This window comes from Cetorhinus maximus, chromosome 2 (assembly GCF_964194155.1).
Source record: "Cetorhinus maximus chromosome 2, sCetMax3.hap1.1, whole genome shotgun sequence".
In the NCBI taxonomy this organism is placed as follows: Eukaryota; Metazoa; Chordata; class Chondrichthyes; order Lamniformes; family Cetorhinidae; genus Cetorhinus; species Cetorhinus maximus.
This window is the reverse complement of record NC_135880.1, coordinates 223,275,167-223,299,893: the sequence shown is the minus strand read 5'-3', so window position 1 is coordinate 223,299,893 and position 24,727 is coordinate 223,275,167. Positions and strand designations below refer to the sequence as shown.

Here is a 24,727-nt window from a genome sequence, read left to right as displayed (position 1 = left end):
CTTTGTCCTTTTGTCTATGACATCTTTTGGCAATCTCCGTCTATCACTGGCCCTCTATCCAGCTCTACCCCCCCACCCCCACCCCCAACCCCTTAAACCAGCTTATATTTCACCTCTTTTCTATTTTTCCTTAGTTCTGATGAGGAGCCATTCGGACTTGAAACGTTAACTGTATTCCTCTCTGCAGATGCTGTCAGACCTGCTGAGTTTTTATAGTTTCTCATCTCTGACACAACACCATTTTACACACTCTAATGTATTTTCTATCATGGGATACCTACAGATCTCCAAAGGTGGCTCAACCGTTACCATGCACAATGATATAACTTCTGGACATTATGAAGTCCCTTGCTTCCCAGGTTAGTTTAGTTCCCCTCATTTTTCTCCACTCCTCCCAAGAAGTGTTGCACTTTGTTGACAAACTATTCCAATCAATCTATTCTAAAACACAAGTCAACATCTTTTGGATCAGGGTAGAGAAAGAAAAAATATAAAAAGGGCAAAAGAGGTTAAAAGATAGGGTCACGGTGCAAAACATTATTTGTGATGTAGGGCAGTGTTATGGGATGTGGGTGCAGGCAGTTTATCGCTTCATCAGATAAAATTTCAGAGCAGGATGTCACATACCTGTTTTTAAATGGAAGAAAGTACCCAATAGCACAGGCCTGTCCAAAGCGTTCAACAAGCTGTGCCACAAACATATCAATTTAAAGGTAGGTTTGCAATGCCATCCCATAAACCGGTTTGGCCAATCCTTATACCAAAGGTGCTAACTCAACCCTGATAATGGCTTTACAGCTATCAGCAGAGATTGAACATCTTGCTTAAGTGAACATGTTTGATGTACAACAATAATAATAAAAATAGCTGGAAAAACTCAGCAGGTCTGACAGCATCTGCATTGAGGAATACAGTCAACGTTTCAAGTCCGTATGACTGTATTCCTCTCCACAGATACTGTCAGACCTGCTGAGTTTTTCCAGCTATTTTTGTTTCAGCGTTCCAGCATCCACAGTATTTTGCTTTTATCTTAATGTTTGATGTACCAGCCAATATAGCAAACAGGGTCAAGGTATTTGACCAAAGCTAAAAACGATTCAGTTCACGTGAACTATTTTCTCATGGTGTTCAGAATGAATTGTGGCTGGTGAATTAAGGTTACCATATCCATTACGGATAGGGTTATTCATCCAGTTACCAATCTATTCCTGTTCCCCTTTGCCCCATGAAGGGAACATCTGACTATCATTGTTATTTTAGTCCAGTTACTGTAAAGTGTTGAAACAAATTTCCCTAACGGAAAAAACAGTCAAGTGGTGAACTGTATTTTTCAAAAACATCAAGCATATAAACCAGGAAATTAAGCGAAACTCATTGGTCTCAGAGAATCTGTAAATGTGTAGGTTAACCACAAACTTTTTTAGCTCACTGACCTGAAGGGCAGAGAACTGTTGTGTCATGTCTTGTACAAAAAGGTTACCAATCCTTTACTGCTGCTACTTCAAAGAGCATTATTATATGCAGGTATACATTTATTGTAAACAGACTTAGATACTGATTCCAGTCATATTCCAGCCATCAACAGCATGAAAACTGCATTTGCCACTACATAGTTCAGGTAGTGGGCACAATTGAACAAAGTGGGACGTGGCTTGCATTTGTCCAAAATAATAAATTATATTTATATAGCACCTTTAATGTAGTGAAATGTCCAAGGCACTTCACAGTAGCGTCAAGCCAAATTTCATTCCGAGCCACGTAAGGAAATATTAGGACAGGTGACCAAATATTTGGCCAGAGAGGAAGGTTTTAAAGAGCAGCCTAAAGGAGTGAGTTGGAGGGATGTAGAGAGTGAATTCCAATGCTTAGGGCCCAGACAATCGAAGGCATGGCAACAGATGTGGAGCGATTAAAATCGGAGATGGCGCAGAGACCTCAGAAGGTTGTAGCACTGGAGGAGATTACAAAGATAGGGAGGGATCAGGGGTCTAGGGATTCTAGAGGGGTTTGAAAACAGAGTCATGAAGGCCCCACAGGTGAAGAGTTGAGGCGCACTGACCCCATCCAGTTCGGAAGCAAAGTGGTCACTAATTGTCCAGATCATTCATTTGGTTTCTCGTGAGCAAGGAATACAGAGCAGAGCTGCGACTGACACAGGCTAGTAATTCTTTTTCTTCCAAATTTCTCCCCAATTAATCTGAGGGCCACTGATTCGTGCTGAGGGCACAGCTCCATCCTGCTCTAACTTGGGTATACGGACATATTACATAACAGCCCTAAAGGTGCCACAGCCACAAACCAGCTTGTTCTCACCTGACACCCACATACATATGCAGTCACTCCAGGATAGGCATTAATGGCAATCAGATCTTGAAATTTTGGATGAATTTTCTCCGCAATATCTTGAGACAGAGGACCATTACCACATTTGAGAAAGTTCACAGTACAGATCAGAATGAAACCTCATAGATCTTCTGGCACCGAGTGACATTAGTGACCATATCGGGGACAGTGATCACAATTCAGTTAGATTTAGCATTACCTTGGAAAAGGACAGAGATAAGGCAGGTGTAAAAGTCTTGAACTGGGAGAAGGCAAATTTTGCAGAAATGAGAAGGGACTTGGCTGAGGTGGACTGGACAGCACTGCTGGAGGATAAAACAGTGGAAAACCAGTGGGAAGCACTAAAAAACGAGATCCTAATTGTATAAAGTAGACATGTCCCCAACAAAAATAAGAGTGGTACTGCCAAATCTAGACCCCCCTGGTAGTCTAGAGGAATACAGGGAAAGATCAAACAGAAAAAGAAAGCGTACGATAGGCACAAAGAACTAAGCACTGCAGATAGCCTAGATGAATATAGGAAGTGCAGGGACGAAGTAAAAAAGGAAATAAGGAAATCAAAGAGAGGGCATGAAAAAGGATTAGCAAGTAAAGTTAAAGATAACCCAAAGATGTTTTACCAATACATTAATGCTAAAAGGTTAGTTAAGGAAAAAGTGGGACCTATCAGAGATGAAGATGGAAACTTGTGTGAAGATGCAGAGGCTGTGGGAAGGGTTTTGAATGAATATTTTGTCTCCGTGTTTACAAAGGAGAGGGAGGATGTAGATATAGTAGTCCAGGAGGAACACTGCAAGATATTGGACAGGATAGTCATAAAGAGAGAGGAAGTACTCGAAAGGTTGAAATCCTTGAAAGTTGATAAGTCGCCAGGGCCAGATGGATTGTTTCTGAGGCTGCTGAAGGAAGTCAGGGAGGAGATACCAGATGCTCTGAGGATGATTTTCCAATGTTCACTAGATACAGTGGAGGTACCGGTGGACTGGAGATATGCAAATGTAGTTCCATTGTTTAAAAAGGGATCAAAGGAAATGCCAAACAATTATAGGCCAGTTAGTCTTACATCAGTGGTGAGCAAATTAGTAGAATCAATCCTGAGAGAAAGGATTAACTGTCATGTGGAAAGGCATGGACTAGTCAGGGATGGTCAGCATGGATTTATTAAAGGAAGGTTTTGCCTCACAAATTTGATTGAATTCTTTGAGGAAGTGACAAGAAGGGTTGATGAAGGTAGTGCAGTGGATGTTGTGTACATGGATTTTAGCAAGGCATTTGACAAGGTCCCACATGGCAAATTGGTCAGGAAAGTAAAAGCCCATGGGATTCAGGGTAATGTGGCAAACTGGATAAAAGGTTGGCTTTGTAACAAGAAACAAAGGGTAATGATCGATGGATGCCCTTGCGAATGGAAAGTTGTCTCATGTGGTGTTCCACAGGGCTCGGTGTTGGGACCCTTGCTGTTTCTGTTATATATTAACGATTTGCACGTGAACGTTGGGGGGCACGATTGGGAAATTTGCAGATGACACAAAGATTGGCCGAGTAGTGGATAGTGTAGAGGATAGCCATAATCTCCAAAACGATATAGATGGGTTGGTGGAGCGGGCGGTAAAGTGGCAGATGGATTTTAACATAGAGAAGTGTGAGGTCATACATTTAGGGAGGTCAAACAGTTACAGAGATTACACAATAAATGGGAATATACTAAGAGGGGTAGATGAAGTGAGAGATCTTGGCGTACAAGTACACAGGTCCCTGAAGGCAGCAGTTCAAATAGACAAGGTTGTAAAGAAGGCATACGGAATGCTCTCCTTCATTGGCAGAGGTATAGAATATAAAAGGAAGGATATAATGTTGGAATTGTATAAAACACTGGTGAGGCCACAACTGGAGTATTGTGTGCACTTCTGGTCACCACATTACAGGAAGGACATAATAGCTCTGGAGAGAGTGCAGAGGAGGTTTACAAGAACGTTGCCAATGTTAGAAAAGTGTAGCTACGAGGAGAGATTGGATGGGTTGGGGTTATTTTCCTTAGAACAAAGAAGGCTGAGAGGTGACTTGATTGAGGTGTACAAAATTATGAGGGGAATAGATAGAGTGGACAGGATAAAATTGTTTCCCTTGATGGAGCATTCTAGAACCAGGGGACATAGATTCAAGATAAGTGGCAGAAGGTGTAGGGGGTACATGAGAAAGAACTTTTTTACGCAGAGGGTAGTGGGTGTCTGGAATTCGCTGCCCAAGTTGGTGATAGAGGCAGAAACTCTAAACTCTTTTAAAAAGTACCTGGATCTGCACCTTAAATGCTGTAAGCTGCAGGGCTATGGGCCGGGTGCAGGAAGGTGGGATTAGAAAGGGCACCTGGGTGTCCTCGGGCTGGCATAGACAAGATGGGCCGAATGGCCCCCTTCTGTGCTGTAACTTTTCTATGGTTCTGCTCTAATTAGTTCAGTTTCTGCCTCTATGAACAAAGGTACCTTAGACATTTACTCCCTCCTCCACCAGTGCACAGTAGCAGCTACAAGGTGCAGGGCAGAAACTCATCAAGCATCCTCTACCACCTAGAATGAAAAAGGCAGCAGATGCATGGGAATACCACCACCTGCAAAGTTCCTCTCCAAGCCACAAACCACCCTGACTTGACCGTTCCTTCACTGTCATTGGGTCAAAATCCTGGAACTCCCTTCCTTACAGCACTCTGGGTGTACCTACATTAGAACGGACTGCAGCATTTCAAGGCGGTGGCTCACCACCACCTTCGCAAGGATAATTAGGGATGGGAAATAAATGTTCAGTGCCCAACAACTAAAAAGTCAAAAACCATCATGAAACATAAGCGAACCACAAAAGCATGACACAGATATTCAAAATTTTAAATCTGGTAGGCTATTATTAAGCATGCTTCACATTAGAAATTAGGACTTGGAACTAAAAGCCTTTCTACAATTACAGTACAGATCTCAAAAGCTAAGATTGTCAGGAGGAAAGGTCATACCCTCCCGTTTTCTTGGACAACAGATGCTGGTAACGTTCCTGTGTAACCATTCACATTGGATCCTTCTTCCAGTTCCTATCTCCAAAGACACTGCCTGTCCTGCCAATTGTTTCTGGAATTTTCTGTTTTTATTTTAGGAAGGAAGGCTTGTTCATTTATTTTCTCTCTTAAAAGGCACTGGTTCAGAAGAACACAAGAAATAGGAGGAGTAGACCCATCGAGCGTGCTCTGCCATTCAATACGATCATGGTTGATCTTGGGCTTCAACTCCATTTTCCCACCCACTCCCCATATTCCTCAATTACCTAGATCAAAATTGTGTCTATCCCAGCTTTAAATATATTCAACAATAGAGCATCCACAACCCTCTGGGGTAGAGAATTCCAAAGATTCACAAGCCTTCAAATGAAGTAATTTCTCCTCATCTCAGTCCTAAATGATTGGCCCCTTATCCTGAGACTCTGCCCCCCTGTTTTGTTTCCGCTGGTCAGGGAATCTCTCTCTCAGCATCTACCCTGTCAAACCCCTTCAGAATTTTGTAGGTTTCAATGAGGTCGCCTCTCATTTTTCTAAACTCCAGAGAACATAAGACCAATTTACTCAGCCTGTCATCACAGGACAACCTCTCACCCCTGGGACCAATTTAGTGAACCTTCACTGTGCCGCCTCCAATGTAAGTATATCCTTTAAATGCAGAGACCAAAAATGGATACAGTACTCCAGATATGGTCTCACAAAAACCCTGAACAACTGTAGCAAGACTTCTTTATTCTTATACTCCAATCCCCTTGTAATAAAGGCCAACATGTCATTTGCCTTCTTATTTGCTTGCTGCACCTGCATGCTAACTTTCTTGCATACCTTGTGCCAGCACACCCAAGTCTCTTTGAACATCAACACTTACAAGTTTCTCACCTTTTAAAAAATATTCTGCTTTTTTTATATAAATGACCAAAGTGAATATCTTCACATTTCCCTACATTATACTCCATCTGCCATCTTGTTGCCTCAACTAACCTGCCTATATTTCTTTACAACCTCTCCGTGTGTCCCCCACAGTTTACCTTTCTGCCTAGTTTGGCATCATCAGCAAACTCCTGTTCACTTAATGAACCACTTATGGACGCGAATCAACTTTCCAGTATCTCACTCAAGTGGCCACTCAGCATTGAGCAGTCCCTATGCAGTATCAGCAGGCTGGTACAACATCCCAATCCCATCCATACTCAATATCCAAACAAGTGTAATATCTAGCAGGCAGTCTCTAAACTAATTTAAAAAAAAACTTATTCATACATGGGATGTGGGCTTCGCTGGCTGGGCCAGCATTTATTGGTCATCCCTGGTTGCCCTTGAGGAGGCGGTGGTGGTGAGCTGCCTTCTTGAACCGCTGCAGTCCATTATGATGTACACCCACAGTGCTGTTAGGGAGGGAGTTCCAGGATTTTGACCCAGCAACAGTGAAGGAACGATGATATATTTTCAAGTCAGGACGATGAGTGACTTGGAGGGGAATTTGCAGGTGGTGGCATTCCCATGTGTCTGCTGCCCTCGTCCTTCTACATGGTCGTGGTTGTCGGTTTGGAAGGTGCTACGGAGCCTTGGTGAATTCCTGCAGTGCATCTTGTAGATGGTACACTCTGCTACTACGTCGGTGGTGGAGGGAATGAATGTTTGTGGGTGTGCTGCCAATCAAGCGGACTGCTTTGTCTTGGATAGTGTTGATGGAGCTGCACTCATCCAGGCAAGTAGGGAGTATTCCACCACACTCCTGACTTGTGCCTTGTAGATGGTGGACAGGCTTTGGGAGGTCAGGAGGTGGGTTACTCGTCGCAGGATTCCTAGCCTCTGACCTGCTGTTGTAGCCACAGTATTTATATAGCTAGTCCAATTCAGTTTCTGGTCAATGGTAACCCCCAGGATGTTGATAGTGTGGTGTTCAGTGATGGTAATGCCATTCGATGTCAAGGGAAGATGGTCTTTGGTGAAGGTAGTTGCCTGGCACTTGTGTGGCATGAATTTTACTTGCCACTTGTCAACCCAAGCCTGGATATTATCCAGATCTTGCTGCATTTGGACATGGAATGCTTCAGTATCTAAGGAGTCACAAATGGTGCTGAACATTGTGCAATCATCAGCGAACATCCCCACTTCTGACCTTATGATGGAAGGAAGGTCATTGATGAAGCAGCTGAAGATGTGGGGCCAAGGACACCACCCTGAAGAGCTCCTGCAGTGATGTCCTGGAGCCAAGATGACTGAACTCCAACAACTACAACTATCTTGCTTTGTGCTAGGTATGACTCCAACCAGTGAAGTCTTTTCCCCTCTGATTCCCATTGACTTCTCTCCTCTGTCCCTCAACCTCTACCACCTTGAAGGACAAGGACAGCAAACACATGGGAACACCAACACTTGTAATATCTTTCCAAGTTAGAAACTTACTGTTCCTTCACTGTCACTGGGTCAAATTCCTGGGAGCTCCCTTCCTAACAACACTATGGGTGTACCTACACCAGATGGACAACAGCGGTTCAAGAAGGGAACTCAGCACCTTCACAGCTCAAGGGTAATTGGGGAGGGGGCAATAATTGCTGGCCTTGTCAGCAACACTCACATCCCAAGAACAAATAAACAAAATCTAGAGGAAACAATCACAATTTCTCTTCACGTAACTGAATTCTCTCACTCCTCCTATCATTCTGCCTGAGTAGTCAATTTTCCAAATAATTCATTGAAAAAAAAGAGATAAATTACCACAAGAGCTTAAAAAGTGATCTCACCAGTGACCATGGAGAGTAACAGCTGCAGCCAGTGAGTAATCCATGACAACTCCCGGGTAGAAGTAAGCAGCAGGTAAAAGGCCCAGTAACGCTACACTCAGTATCCGTTCACTAGTCCAGTGTTGAGAGGCAGCTTTCGAACCAGCTAATAGGAGAAAGGACAAAATGAGATGCACTATCTGGACTTCATTTTGTCCATAACACGATGTACAAATCTCTCTAATCATGCTAATGTACCGTAATTGCACAGAAGAGGCCACGTAATTAGCCCCACAATTCCAGTTTGCAAATCAGAAACCAATTTGTGGAGGAGGGTTTAAAAACTATCTACTCCTGATAATGCAAAGTAATTTTTTTTTGTGAAAAAAAAACATTCAACAATTCGAACTGAGAAACTTTGACGCAAAAGTAAATGAATAAATACGAACAGAAAAGATGCTGCTGTTTAGAAATTGTGCAACATTTGAAATTCCGGCCACATTTCAGGTGTTAGTTTTTGCTGTTGTAACCATTTGAAGACTAATCTTAGAAGAGAGGCACATTTGATGAAATTGGAATAGGTTAGATAATCTGTGAATCAAATTAGGCATCAGTGCTCTTTTTCAAGGGATCTTTCCAATCCATGGTAATTTCCAATTATGATCTCAATCTCATTAACAGAAGTCTATATTTCTGTAGCACTCACATTCACCTAAACACACGCAAAAATGGAACATACCAAGAATAAAGTGTCATTGCTCACAATATAGGTTCATGAACATTGCATGGTGTTACAACATAGTGTACTATTTTCCTGTTAATATGGCTAGGTGCATAAGCTGCTGTGCCCTTTGAAGATCACAAGTTCTAGTGGCTATACCTTCTTGTGATTAAATAGAGGGTAATTACTCGTTTTCTTTCTCAGTGTCTCCTTAGATCAGTTAGAAACTAACTTTCAGTTGCTTGGAAATGTTCTCTGTAGAGCGAGAATTACTTACTTCCTCTTTTTCTTAAGTGACAGAAATATGCACAGATCAAAGCGCAACACTGGAAACATGACAAATTGCTTTTTTGTACAGCTCAAAACTTCTTACATGGAGGTTAAGGCAGTGGCTGCCAAGGAACAAAAGTAAAGGGAGATATGGACAGAGTTGGGCTTGGAACCTAAAACTTGGTTGCAGGAGAAGTTTTAAGTTCATTTTTGAAAGGGAAAAGGTAAAAGGCAAGGTGGAAGAGAGTAGGCTGGGAATACAAGGGCCAGGGGTATTGTGGCCACCAGTGACAGAAAGGAAAATGGGGATAAGGAAAAGCCTAGTGTTAAAAAAAGAGAGACTTGAACTTTCCTAGTGACTTCTACCTAGAATCTCAGGACAGGCAATAAAGTCCTTTTGAAGTGTAGTCACTACTTATAATGTAGGCAATCTGACAGCCAATTTGCACACAGCAAGCTCCCACTAAAAGCAATCAGATAACGACCAGATCATTTGTTTTCATGATGGTGGTTGAGGGATAAATGTTGGACATCAGTCGAACTTGCCCACTCTTCAAAATAGTGGCGCGGGATATTTTACAACCACTTGAGAGAAAGGGCAGAGCCTTAGTTTAATGTTATCTCCGGAAGACAATGCAACACTCGCTCAATACTGTGCTGGACATGTCAGCTTAGATTTTGTGCTCAAGTCTCTGGAGCAGGGCTTGAACCTACAACTTCCTGACTCAGGGGCCAGAGTGCAACCCATGGAGCTGCAATTAAACATCTAAGGAGTGGCAGACATGTGCATGGAGGGCGTGTGAAGATGAGCAGCCATGGAGACATTTGGAAGGAAAGATTTCAATCTTGCTATCGACTTAGAGGCACTCTGGACAAGCAGCAGTACAGGGCTATGAAAGTGCAGGGACTTCTTGCGTCAGTCAGGAGGTGGACCACAGCATTTTGAACACGTTCCAGCTTGAGTTAGGCAGGTTGGAAGGAGAGCATCAGAGAAAGTGACAAAGGTTAACACTTGGTGTCTAGGTCTACACATAAACAACAAGCACTTCTGTGAATTAAGTACCATCAAAAAGGTACTTAATTAAGGAATTAATGTCTTTAGAATGGATGGGGAAAAGGGGGGAAAATTACTGAAAAAGAGGGGGATAAAATAGGATTAAGAAAGAACCAAATGATATTGCTGATAGAGGTTGAGGTGAGGTCAAGATGATGAGACTCACGTGGCACAAATGCCTGTATATAGAGCAGTTGGGTAAAACTGTTTTTGAGCTGTAGGCTCAATGTTAGTGGAGATCAGGCGCTCACCTCAATTGAAACTGAACACAAATCTACGCTCCATCACTTCATATTGGGGCATGTTAATGCGTTTTGGTTTTGTATCAATGATAATTTTGCTGTTGCTGATTTGTTGCCTTATACTAGTCTCCAAGCTGGTGTATAGTTTCACAGGCACCAGCCACTGTATAAGTCAAGACAGTTGAGTACCAGATGGCAATTGAACTGTAGGGGAAGACCACAGCTGAGCCCAATTGCACCCTCTCCAAACAACACAGAACTGTCCTATCCAGCAGGAACATCAGCAGATTTCCCAGGTGCTAAAAGCCAATTATGGTGCCCCAACTGCTCACCCAGCAGAGATCAACTCTCAACATAAAACGGGAGTCAAGTCTGAAACCTTTTGAAAGCAATTAAAAAAAGCAGATCTGTAACAGCAGCACAATAAGGTTGCAGAAAGATACAGTTCCAATATATCATTTCTACATTATTTCCCAATTTAGGAGTGTTTAATAGACTAATGGTGGGTAGAACATGAATTTAGCACATTAGATCATAGATTCAGTTCCCTAAACCTGCAGAGTTAGCTCCTTTAGCAATATCATTACAGGAGGCATTGAGAAGTCAGGCACTCGAAGATGGAGGGAGGAAAAGCTTTGCCACTCACCACTGGGCCACGGGTGTACATTGCACAGTCACCTAATTAAGGGCCAAATTAGGGAGCAACCAATTGTAATAGTTATGTGGGCCTAGGGAGACAAAGAGCTCAAAAACACTCACTGTATGAAGTGCCGGCACTAAACACCCAAATGAATGATTCCAGCATGTTTGGATAATTGAAGTAGACACACACCAGTAGCAGATTACAGTGCACCTCTGGTAACCACAGTACAAGAAGGAAGTGATCGCACTAGAGAGGGTGTCATGAAGCTATTAATGTATATATTTTGGAAAACATTTTTCTTTTAAATAGAGGTTTAGTCTGCGGATGTGTCTTAATTAGATTAAAGTCAGTTAGTCTGGGTGCTTTGATATGTACTAGTTTAAGATGTAAACAGAGAGGTAGTGTGTATTTGCATTTTTTTTGAATAGTGCATTCAAGAAGTGGGGTGAAAACTTGCCTTTCTAGCAGCTATCAAGCAATATGTTTACATTACTAATAAAATTGGTAAAAGGTAAAGTTCAAAGAGACTAGTGAGACAATGAGAATTTGAATTCAATCAATCAATGGTGGTAGGTATAGCTTCAGTAGTTTTCGGGTGTGCAGAGCAGAGGCAATGTAAGATCAAAAGGCAGCTGCAAGCCTCCAACTGGCTCCACAGTGAAAAGAACCTCATTTTGAATTCGTACGGTGAAAATGCTTTGCCTGGTTAAAAACAAAAAAACAACTGCGGATGCTGGAAATCCAAAACAAAAACAGAATTACCTGGAAAAACTCAGCAGGTCTGGCAGCATCGGCGGAGAAGAAAATAGTTGATGTTTCGAGTCCTCATGACCCTTCAACAGAACTGAGTAAAATACTCAGAGTATTACTTTGAGAGTAAAGTTTTACTCAGTTCTGTTGAAGGGTCATAAGGACTCAAAACGTCAACTCTTTTCTTCTCCGCCGATGCTGCCAGACCTGCTGAGTTTTTCCAGGTAATTCTGTTTATGCTTTGCCTGGTGTTTAGTTAAGTCTATAGGTTGCTGTTGCCTTAACAGAGATTAGTGTGGGAATTTGTTAAAAGTTATGATAGCAGTACTTTGTAGCAATGTATATATATTTTTTTAACCTGTGTAAATTAATTAATAAAATGTTTCAATTAGTTTGATTTAAAACCTCAAGAACTAGTGGTCTGATTCCTGAGTTTAGAGTCGCATCTCAAACACTGAACTTCATAACCAATAATTTTAAAAGTTTCCCTCTGGGATTTTTTTAATAACTCAGCTTTACCAACTGCATCAGTCATAATAGAGAGTAAAGAGGAGATTTACAGCGATGTTGTCAAGAATGGAGAATTTTAGCTATAAAGGAAAGATCAGATAGGCTGGGGTTATTTTCTTTGGAACAGAGGAGACCGAGGGGAGATTTAATTGAGGGGTATAAAATTAAGGGCCTTAGTCAGAGTGGATAAGGTGGTGAGGGGGGTCTGGAGCTCACTGTCTGAAAGGGTGGTAGAGGCAGAAATTCTCACATTTAAAAAATAGTTGGATATGCACTGGAGATGCAAAAACCACAGGACTACAGACCAAGGGCTCTTTTTCGGCTGGCACTAGACTGAATGACCTCTTTCAGTGCTGTATATCATCCTAACCAAAGGATATCCCTGAGGAACCTCACATCATCCATTATCAGTTTAACACCGAACATGCCTCCATCTTCTGTAACTGCCTCCAAATCTCACCTCCCTTCCCTTTCTTAAAAAAAATTCATTCACAGGATGTGGGCTTTGCTGGCTGGGCCAGCATTTATTGCCCATCCCTAGTTGCCCTTGAGAAGGTGGTGGTGAGCTGCCTTCTTGAATCGCTGCAGCTCATGTGACGTGGGTACACCCACAATGCTGTTAGGGAAAGAGTTCCAGGATTTTGACCCAGCGACAGTGAAGGAACGGTGATATATTTCCAAGTCAGAATAGCGAGTGAATTGGAGGGGAACTTCCAGGTGGTGGTGTTCCCATCTATCTGCTGCCCTTGTCCTTCTAGATGGTGGTGGTCGTGGGTTTGGAAGGTGCTGTCAATGGAGCCTTGGTGAATTCCTGCAGTGCATCTTGTAGATGGCACACACTGCTGCTACTGTGCATTGGTGGTGGAGAGAGTGAATGTTTGTGGACATGGTGCCATCAAGCGGGCTGCTTTGTCCTGGACGGTGTCAAGCTTCTTGTGTGTTGTGGGAGCTGCACTCATCCAGGCAAGTGGGGAGTATTCCATCACACTCTTGACTTTGTGCCTTGTAGATTGTGGACAGCCTTAGGGGAGTCAGAAGGTGAGTTACTCGTCACAGGATTCCTAGCCTCTGACCAGCTTTTGTAGCCACAGTATTTATATGTCTAGTCCAGTTCACGATATGGTCAATGGTAACCCCCCAGGATGTTGATAATGGGGGATTCAGTGATAGTGATGCCATAGAACATCAACATCATTGAACATGCCTGTATATAAAAGTCTTCTCAAAACATCTCTCATCACCCATATTTTTGGGTCCAATTGTTAATCCCATTTATCTGTCCTTGCCTCCCATTTGGTATCCATTGTATTTTCCCCTCAATTACAATTTTAAATGCTGAGACATCGCTTGAACGTGGAACTACAGAAACATGTCTTTGTTAAAAACAGCCCATTTCAGTGCCTTTGCTGCCATCTAGTGCTTACAACAGTATGTAAAACATTCTCAAGCTGCAAATCCACACGAAAGCACATCTGATCTTACGCTAAGCAGATGGCAGAAGGGTAATTGAAAGTGGAATAAACTACTCAGAATTATGCATGGCTGCAAATTATTTTGTGATGGTGCAGCTTGGTTTTTCTACAGTCTTAATCAGAAAAGTGCAGTTCAAGAAACAAAAAAAAGCAAATCTGTGTTTCAGGTGACGATCCTGAATGTTGAGCTGTGAAGAAACCAATCTGTTCTGTTGTATCCATAGCTGTTGGCTGATCTGCTGATTTGCAAACATTGTGCTTCCATTTCAGAATTCTACAATTATAGCAATACAGGAACAAGAGGCTATTCAACCCCTCAAGCCTTTTCTTTAATGCAATCAGATTATGTTTGATCTATGTCTTAACCCCTACCTGCCCTGGTTCTAAACTACCCTTGTATAACAAAAATCTATCAATCTCAGTTTTGAAATTGTCAATTCACCCCTAACCTCAGCAGTAATTTTTTTTTTGGGGGTGGGGGAGTTTTCTAGATTTCCTCTGCTCCTTGTGTGAAGAAGTGCTTCCTAAAATCACCCTGAACAGCCTAGCTCTAATGGTGAGGTTATGCCCCCCTTGTTCTTGACTCCCAACTAGAGAAAATAATTTTCCTCTTCCCACTCTAACAAACCCTTTAATTATCTTAAATACTTAATTAGATAACCCCTTAATCCTTCTATGATTTAGGAAATACAAGTCTGGTATTAAAAAAAATGCAAAATACTTCAGATGCTGGAAATCTGAAATAAAAACAGAAAATGTTAGAAAACCTCAGCAGGTCAGGCAGCATCTGTAGAGGAAGAAACAGAATTAACAGTTCAAGGCCTAGTCTATACAAACCTGTCCTCATAATTTGACCCTTTTAGGTCTGGTATCATTCTCTGTTGCACCTCCCCAAGGTCAAAAGGAAAGATGCAAGTTCAGCTCCAAGACATAAATTAGAGCAAAACCTCTGAATAATGTCAGAGGTTCCAGCATTCCAATCAGATTTTAAACCAAAGCTCTGTCTGGGAAACAGACTCGAGAGGCTGAATGGCCCACTCCTATGTTAAGAACATTATTAAGATTCATCAAAATATACCAAAATGCTATACAAAATACTGCTCTTGCTTGCTTACAGCTCCTGTTGACCAGTATCATTCACAAATACCGTCTATGCCTTTGATTCATCCTGTCACACGCTCTATATCAGTGCTTCTCAAGCTACTTTCCAATATGACCCCATTTTAAAACTTAAAAATCAACTTGACCCCAATACCACCAAAAACAAAACAGGAATAAAGCAGCACAGTAACATTCAGTATGTAATCATTAAAGCTTATGCATATGTATATGAAAAGTTGCATCTTAAAGTACCTTGTAAAAATTTATATGTACCCAGGCAAGTTTCAGCCAGATTTCCTGGTGATAGTAGACACTGTGAAGCCCCTCTACCCCCATTCCCCACACCCAGCAACGGGCCCCTCTCCTCCCTGCACCCAGCAATGAGGCCCTCTCCTCCCTGCACCCGGTAATCCCCCCTTCATCTACCCAAGGTCCCAAATCTACTGTCACACTACACCACCCCTCTCCCCTTTGCTCTCCCTGCTTCTGCCTGCGAAGCAGTGTTGCCAGCTCGGTGTAAGGAGCCTGTACAGCAGGCAGACAGTATAAGAAGCACAGTAAAGTCTGTAGCTACCACTCACCTGCAAGGCTGAGCTGCATGACTTCCCTGTTTTTACTGCACTCTGCCAAAGACTGAGTTATGCTTGCCTGCCTCTGCCAAGCTTGGCACATTAACACTTCTAGAGGCGAGTGCTGGGATGTTTAAGAACACGTCAGGTTCACTGTACACTCCTTTGCTGTTTGATGGCATTGATCCACTGGGTCTAGAATTGTCCCACCAGAGTCTCCTCTCCAGTCGCCACTGCTTCCTCAGAGGAGGTCCACCCCAAATGCTGTTTCTGTGGCCCCACTGTGATCGCAAATAACGTCGCAAGTCTGCCCATGAGTCTGAATCGCAGCCTTGTTGTCAGAGGAAGGAATTATAGGTGCAGCTCCCCGCTCCTTCCATCCTGCCTCCTAAGCAACCAATAAAAACAAAAAGCTTGGATTTGCTCGATATACAGAATCCTGTAGGTACAACACTTACTCAAATGGCTGGGAGACGTGTGAATCTGCGATGTCAAAAGCACTGGAGTTTGCTGGGTCTTTCTGGAAGCAACAAGAGGTCCAGCTGCCAATGATTTACTGAAGAATGTTGCTGGAGAGAAGGACAGACAAACAGGCAACAAACCTAAACTTTAATAGCAGCTGCAAAATAGAAGATACTTTCAAAATGAACTTACCCAGTTATTATTCCACTATGGATAGTGGTTACAATAAAATTATATATGTATAGATGTGCATGGCAATCATTTGTTTGTTGAGCAGAGGAGACAACCATTCATCCCCTCAAGTCTCACCTGCCTTTCAACAGATTATTGTTGATCTGTATCTTAAATTCATTTACTCATCTTGGTTCCAAAACCCTTAATACCCTTGCCTAATAAAAATATCACAATCTGAGTTTTGATATTTTCAACTCCCCTCAGCCTCAGCAGCTTTTTGGATCAGAATTTCAGATTCCCACTATGCTTGGTGTGAAGGAGAGTTTCCTGACCTAATTTCAATGACATGTACCCTTGTGCTGTAATCTCAAACCAAAGAAAATCATTTCTCTCCAGATATTTTTGCTGCCAAGCAGATAAACAAGCCACATGGTGCTTTTATCACAAATTATATCGCGATTCAGTGATGAAATAAACAAACATCTTGGGAAAGACTTCCATTGAGACATGCTATTTTAACTTAATCAGTGAAATATATATGGTTATGCAAGAATATAACCTGTTGAAGATATTGACTGGGAGCTAGGGAGAAAGCTACAAGGAGCAATACCCAACAATTTACTGTAACTTTCTTCTAAAGATAGTGGGAATAGATTTTCAAAAGAAATAATAATGCTTCCCATGCGAGTGTTAAAAACTCACATCCTCTACGATGGAGGGAATGGGAAGTTACTGGTGGGACGTTTAAAGGAACAAAGTGAATCTGCAGTGTCCAAGTGTGTCTTTTTGTGTAGCCCCATTTGGTGGGAAACCCCCATGGATATATGTACATATTCCTCCCTTTCTACTATCTGCAAAGCAAAGCCTTTTCAAAACCCAATTTTTCAAACAAGCTTTCAGTCAGTTCTCCTAAATCTCTCCAACAAGGCTCATTATCTAGATTTAAATTCCTTTTATCTATTGTTTCTCTCACCACCACCCCCCTCCATTCCTCCTCAATCTATGTACAGCTCCTTGCAATATTTTCTACATTTAAGTGTCCATTTACAAGAGCAAATTGTGTCTTTTGTCAACAGAGGTGGAGTGTCCAAGTTTCAACTCCAAACACTGAAGAAAATAAGTCACAGCTTCCTCCTGGAAGCTGCCACTGCCCTCCCCAGTATTCCAAAAATCTATTGCCTTTTTCACACATTGAATGTATGAAAGTCGACACTTCCTGTATATGTTATTCTGAAACAAATCACAATACATAAGCTCTGAACAACCTGAAAAATGCAATATGCAAAATAAACACAAGGCACTTTGCTTAAATCAAAAGCACATCTGGACTAGTGAGTCCACTGGAACAGATCTTCAAGAAAAATGTGTACACCACCAGCTAGACTAGAGGTTACTCTTGAGGTTTCAGATTACAGTTTCACTCTGAAAGCGAAGCCAGGTAGAGAAACGGTGCTAGCATATGTCCTATCTCAGTTGTCGCCAAAGGAGGAAGTATTCAATGAACGGCATGACACTAGGAAGTTCTGAGGAACAAAGGGACCTTGGCATGTGTGTCCATAGATCTCTGAAGGCAGAGGGGCAAATTAGTGGGGTGAAAAAGGCATATGGGACACTAGCCTTTATCAATCGAGGCATAGATTACAAAAGTAGGGAGGTCATGTTGGAGTTGTATAGAACCTTGGTGAGGCCACAGCTGGAGTACTGTGTGCAGTTCTGGTCACCGCTTATTGGAAGGATGTGATTGCACTGGAGGGGGTGCAGAGGAGATTCACCAGGATGTAACCTGGGATAAAACATTTAAGTTATGAATAGAGATTGGATAGGCTTGGGTTGTTTTCGTTGGAGCAGAGAAGACTGAGGGGCGATCCGATCAAGGTGTACAAGATTATGAGGGGTATGGACAGGGTGGATGAGGAGCAGTTTAGTTGAAGGGTCAGTCACAAGGGGACAAAAGTTCAAGGTGAGGGGCAGGAGGTTTAGAGGGGATGTGAGGAAAATTTTTTTTACCCAGAGGGTGTGACGGTCTGGAATGCACTGCCTGGGAGGGTGGTGGAGGCGGGTTGCCTCACATCCTTTAAAAAGTATCTGGATGAGCACTTGGCATGTCATAACATTCAAGGCTATGGGCCAAATGCTGGTAAATGGGATTAGGTAGGTAGATCAGGTGTTTTCTCACGTGTCGGTGCAGACTCGATGGGCCGAAGGGCCTCTTCTGCACTGTGATTCTGTGAGAAACAAGAGGTAAAATATCGAGGTATAAAGATCCATCACCTAGTGAAGGTTACACTACACGAGTCAAATTAAAGATAAGCCCAACAAAGACAAAGAATTACAGAACAAAAACAGAAACAGAAATACCTGGAAAATCTCAGCAGGTCTGGCAGCATCAGCGGAGAACAGTACAGTTGACGTTTCGAGTCCTCATGACCCTTCAACAGAACTAAGTAAAATTAGGAAAGGGGTGAAATATAAGCTGGTTTAAGGTGGGGGGGTTTGTTGGGACAAGCAGCCAGTGATAGGAGGAGATAACCAAAAGCTGTCACAGACAAAAGAACAAAGAGGTGTTGAAGGTGGTGATATTATCTAAAGGAAAGTGCTAATTAAGAGTAGAAGACAGGACAGATAAGGTACAGATAGCTCTATTGGGGGTGGGGGAATACTAAAAGGTAGAAATAAACAATGGTGGAAATACATTTAAAATTACTGGAAATAGGTGGGAAAAGAAAAAATCTTTATAAATTATTGGAAAAAACAAAAAGGAGGGGGAAGAAACAGGAAGGGGCTGGGGATGGAGGAGAGAGTTCATGATCTAAAATTGTTGAACTCAATATTCAGTCCGGAAGGCTGTAAAGTGCCTAGTCGGAAGATGAGGTGCTGTTCCCCCAGTTTGCGTTGAGCTTCACTGGAACACTGCAGCAAGCCAAGGACAGACATGTGGGCAAGAGAGTAGGGTGGGGTGTTGAAATGGCAAGCGACAGGGAGGTCTGGGCCATTCTTACGGATAGACCGAAGGTGTTCTGCAAAGCGGTCACCCAGTCTGCGTTTGGTCTCTCCAATGTAGAGGAAACCGCATTGGGAGCAACGAATGCAGTAGACTATGTTGGGGGAAGTGCAAGTGAAATGCTGCTTCACTTGAAAGGAGTGTTTGGGCCCTTGGACGGCGAGGAGAGAGGAAGTGAAGGGGCAGGTGTTGCATCTTCTGCGTTTGCATGGGGAGGTGCCGTGGGAGGAGGAGTAGGGGGTGATGGAGGAGTGGACCAGGGTGTCACAGAGGGAACGATCCCTACGGAATGCCGCCAGGGGGGGTTGAAGGGAAGATGTGTTTGGTGGTTCCAAACGCAGACTGGGTGACTGCTTTGCAGAACACCTTCGGTCTGTCCGCAAGAATGACCCAGACCTCCCTGTCGCTTGCCATTTCAACACTCCACCCTGCTCTCTTGCCCACATGTCTGTCCTTGGCTTGCTGCAGTCTTCCAGTGAAGCTCAACGCAAACTGGAGGAACAGCACCTCATCTTCTGACTAGGCACTTTACAGCCTTCCGGGCTGAACATTGAGTTCAACAATTTTAGATCTTGAACTCTCTCCTCCAACCCCACCCCCTTTCTGTTTCTTCCCCCTCCTTTTTGTTTTTTCCAATAATTTATATAGATTTTTTCTTTTCCCACCTATTTCCAGTAATTTTAAATGTATTTCCACCATTGTTTATTTCTATCTTTTAGTATTCCCCCACCAGAGCTATCTGTACCTTATCTGTCCTGTCTTCTGCTCTTAATTAGCACATTCCTTTAGATAATATCACCACCTTCAACACCTCTTTGTTCTTTTGTCTGTGACATCTTTTGGTTATCTCCTCCTATCACTGGCTTCTTGTCCCAACAAAACCCCCACCCCCCCCGCGCTTTAAACCAGCTTATATTTCACCCCTTTTCTAATTTTACTTAGTTCTGTTGAAGGGTCATGAGGACTCGAAACGTCAACTGTGCTCTTCTCTGCCGATGCTGCCAGACCTGCTGAGTTTTTCCAGGTATTTCTGTTTGTTTTGGATTTCCAGCATCCGCAGTTTTTTTGTTTTTAACAAAGAATTACAAATTCTCCCTTAGCAAGCGATCAAGGGATGGTCTGATAAAATGCAGCAAGCGCAGCCGACAATATGCCAGGATTGGTCCATCAGGGATGGTACTCAGTAGATGGTGGCCTGCTGGCCGCATACAGAATTATATAATTATACCCAAAGCGATGCAGGAACAACTTCTCCAGTGACAGAAGGGCCACATGGATTGGAGAAGCCTATGGGCAACAGATCAGCGGTGGACTGGTGGGGGGTGGGCGGGCATTCACAGAGAGAGAGAGAGAGAGATCTGGCTGCCCCCGCCCTCTGGCGCAGGGTCTCACTCGACTCTCAAGTTCGACCCCTGATAAATTGTGAGCGCATCTCCCCAACCTCCCCCCACGCCCCCAAACCTCCCCCCCCTCAAAACTCCCCCCCCTCCCAAACCTCTCCCCCCTCCCCCCCAACCAACCTCCCCCCCTCCCAAACCTCTCCCCCTCCCCCCCACCCAACCTCCCCCCCTCCCTCCCCCCCCCCCTCCCTCCCCCCCCCTCCCTCCCCCCCCTCCCCTCCCCCCCCTCCCTCCCCCCCCCTCCCTCCCCCCCAACCTCCCTCCCCCTCCCTCCCCCCCTCCCTCCCCCCCCCCTCCCCCCCTCCCTCCCTCCCCCTCCCTCCCCCCGCAACCTCCCCCCTCCCCCCCCCTCCCTCCCCCCCTCCCCCCTCCCCCCAACCTCCCCCCCCTCCCCCCTCCCCCCCACCCCCCCTCCCCCCCTCCCCCCCTCTCCCCCCCCCACCCTCTCTCCCCCCCCTACCTCCTCCTCCCCCTCCCCACCTCCTCCCCCCCTCTCCCCTCCCCACCTCCTCCCCCCCTCCTCCTCCCCCTCCCCACCTCCTCCCCCCTCTCCCCCCCTCTCCCCCCCCCACCTCCTCTCCCCCCCCCTCCCCCCCCCCACCTCCCTCCCCCCCCTCCCCCCCACCTCCTCCTCCCCCTCCCCCCTTCCCCCCCTCCCCCTCCAAACCTCCCCCCTTCCCCCCCAAACCTCCCCCCCCTCCCCCAACCTCCCCCCCTCCCCAAACCTCCCCCCCCTCCCCTCCCCCCCAAACCTCCCCCTCCCCTCCCCCCCCAAACCTCCCCTCCCCCCACCAAACCTCCCCCTCCCCCCCAAACCTCCCCCTTCCCCACCTCCCCCCCCTCCCCTCCCCAAACCTCCCCCCTCCCCTCCCCAAACCTCCCCCCCCACTCCCCTCCCCAAACCTTCCCCCCCCTCCCCTCCCCAAACCTTCCCCCCCCCTCCCCTCCCAAACCTTCCCCCCCCCTCCCCTCCCCAAACCTTCCCCCCCCTCCCCTCCCCAAACCTTCCCTCCCCTCCCCAAACACCCCCCCTCCCCCAAACCCCCCCTCCCTTCCCCAAACCTCCCCCTCCCCAAACCTCCCCCCCCTCCCCAAACCTCCCCCCCGCTCCCTCCACCCCCTCCCCAAACCTCCCCCACCTCCCCAACCTCCCCCCCTCCCTCCACCCCCTCCCCAAACCTCCCCCCCCTCCCTCCCTCCACCCCCTCCCCAAACCTCCCCCCCCTCCCTCCCTCCACCCCCTCCCCAAACCTCCCCCCCTCCCTCCCTCCACCCCCCCCCAAACCTCCCCCCCTCCCTCCCTCCCCCCCCTCCCCAAACCTCCCCCCCTCCCCAAACCTCCCCCCCTCCCTCCCTCCCCCCCTCCCTCCACCCCCTCCCCAAACCTCCCCCCCCTCCCCAAACCTCCCTCCCTCTCCCCTCCCCCCTCCCCAAACCTCCCCCCCCTTCCCAAACCTCCCCCCCCTTCCCAAACCTCCCCCCCCTCCCTCCCCCCCCTCCCCAAACCTCCCCCCCTTCCCAACCTCCCCCCCTTCCCAAACCTCCCCCCTCCCCCGCCTCCCCCCCTTCCCAAACCTCCCCCCCTCCCCCGCCTCCCCCCCTTCCCAAACCTCCCCCCCTCCCCCCCTTCCCAAACCTCCCCCCTTCCCAAACCTCCCCCCCTCCCCCCTTCCCAAACCTCCCCCCCCCTCCCCCCCTTCCCAAACCTCCCCCCCCCTCCCCCCCTTCCCAAACCTCCCTCCCCCCTCCCCTCCCCCCTCCCCCCTCCCCCTCCCCTCCCCCCCTCCCCCTCCCCCTCCCCCTCCCCCCCTCCCCCTCCCCTCCCCTCCCCCCCTCCCCCCTCCCCTCCCCCCCCTCCCCCTCCCCCTCCCCTCCCCCCCCTCCCCCCCCTCCCCCTCCCCCCCCCCTCCCCCCCCTCCCCCCCCCTCCCCCTCCCCCTCCCCCTCCCCCCCCCTCCCCCTCCCCCCCTTCCCCTCCCCCCCCCCCCTCCCCCCTCCCCCTCCCCCTCCCTCCCCCCCTCCCCCTCCCCCCCTTCCCCTCCCCCCCCCTCCCCCCCCCTCCCCCTCCCCCCCCCTCCCCCCCTTCCCCTCCCCCCCTCCCCTCCCCTCCCCCCCCTCCCCCTCCCCTCCCCCCCTCCCCCCCTCCCCCCCCCTCCCCTCCCCCCCCTCCCCCTCCCCCTCCCCCTCCCCCCCCTCCCCCCCCTCCCCCTCCCCCTCCCCTCCCCCCCCTCCCCCCCTTCCCAAACCTCCCCCCCCTCCCCCCCTTCCCAAACCTCCCCCCCTCCCCCCCTTCCCAAACCTCCCTCCCCCCTCCCCCTCCTTCCCAAACCTCCCCCCCCTTCCCAAACCTCCCCCCCCTTCCCAAACCTCCCCCCCCCCTTCCCCCCCTCCCCAAACCTCCCCCCCCTTCCCAAACCTACCCACCTCCCCCCCTCTGCTCCTCTCGATTATTACCGATACCCCATGCGCAGCGGATGCATTATTTGCAATAATAAGGGGGGGGGGGGGGGGCGGGGGTGTTGGGTGGCCGTTACCACAACAAACCGGGCCTGGGCCGTGGCGGGTGGAGGTCAGTCCCGTCCCGTGCGTGGGGGGGGGGGGTGGGGCGGCGGCGGGATTTAGAACAAAATTCTCAGTCAACCACCTCCCCACCGGCAAACAACACCGACAGGTCATCGGATGCAAGCGGCGGGCAGCCGAGCGGCAAAGGAATGGTCACTCACGCTTCCAGCCCCGTCCACACACCAGACTGAGCCTGACAACGGCCGCCATGTCGAACTCCCACAGCAAGGTCACCCGGCCGGAAGTCATCCTTGGACACCGGAAATAAATGCTCTACGGCGCTAAAGGACGATGGGAGTTGTAGTCCTGGGCTGCATTAACCTTTATCTTCAATGACAATCACTATTCTTGTTGCTTTATTGATGTGCATCCTGTTTTCAGTCCTGCAACCACCACCACCACCCCCAAACATGGTTCTATGAATTGTGCCTCTTATAAAAGCAGAACTTTCAACGATAGGAAATTATGAGGGTGAAAACTTGTCCAATGGTCACTAAATTAGGAAAATACTGCAGATGCCAGAAATTTGAAATAAAAACAGAAAGTGCTGGAAATATTCAGCAGGTCAGGCAGCATCTGTGCAGAGAAAAACAGAGTTAATGTTTCAGGTCACTAGGTCACAGCTTTTTTGGAGGGAATTCAGGGACAGCAGCCTTCACATAAACCTTAAGATAAAAGCATAAAAACTGCGGATGCTGGAAATCCAAAACAAAAATAAAAATACCTGGTAAAACTCAGCAGGTCTGACAGCATCTGCGGAGAGGAACACAGTTAACGTTTCAAGTCCATATGACTGAAGAGTTATGACTCGAAACGTTAACTGTGTTCCTCTCCGCAGATGCTGTCAGACCTGCTGAGTTTTTCCAGGTATTTTTACTTTTGTTTTGGTTTCATATAAACCTTATTGTGCTTGACACAGAATGCCAGTTTGAGCTCAGTTATATATTCTCACCTCTGAGTTAGAAGATTGTGGGCACAAACCCACCCTGACACTTGAGCTAATAAGCAAGGTTGATATGACATTGTATTTGCTGAATGAGCAGAGTGCTTAGATCTCCAATTAAATCAAGTCATCATTGCTTTATTCCAGTGATTCAGATGGATCCCATTGGCTGTTTGAAGAATTGGGAATTTTCTTGGTAATTTAGTTATATCACCAAAGACAATTTGTTATTCATCACATTGCTGTTTGTGGGACCTTACTTTGTGGTAACCATTTTCACCCAAGAACAGTTTAAGGTAATTCACAGCAATAGGTAAAACATGTTATTACACTTTTAGAGGAAGAGTAGAGAAACATTTGAAGCAGATATCAGGTTATAAGACCATAAGACATAGGAGCAGAAATTAGGCCATTCGGCCCATCGAGTCTGCTCCGCCATTCAATCATGGCTGATAAGTTTCTCAACCCCAATCTCCCGCCTTCTCCCCGTGATGTAAAATTTTTTTGTTCAGTGTGAGGCATTTAAGATGTTGCATGGTCTGAGGAAATGCAAAGAAAGAATTGGGGCTATTTTTCCTTAGAATAGAGAAGATTGCAGGTTAAGACTGGGTGTTTAGGAATGGGACAGTGAAGGTCTAGAATGACCTAACTTGGATATAAAGTTAAGTTTGACAGAGAGCAGTAGAATCTTTTTCAGGCGGAGGGTTATGAGGCTAAGTGGAATGAATGACCAAATGTACAGATTGAAGCA

General features: G+C 46.3%; 1 protein-coding gene across 1 annotated transcript in view; it reads right to left on the bottom strand.

Moving 5' to 3' along the window:
- sdhdb (succinate dehydrogenase complex, subunit D, integral membrane protein b) overlaps nt 1-23,298 on the bottom strand; it is a 32,029-nt gene extending 8,731 nt beyond the window's left edge. Inside the window, exons 1-3 of the mRNA XM_078533062.1 lie at nt 23,195-23,298; nt 15,894-16,004; nt 8,125-8,269 (exon numbers count right to left, since the gene is read on the bottom strand). Of these exons, the coding sequence (XP_078389188.1) occupies nt 8,125-8,269; nt 15,894-16,004; nt 23,195-23,282 (344 nt within the window). The 5' untranslated portion in view covers nt 23,283-23,298. The remainder of the gene's footprint in view (nt 1-8,124; nt 8,270-15,893; nt 16,005-23,194) is intronic.
- Between the last annotated feature and the right edge of the window lie 1,429 nt (nt 23,299-24,727).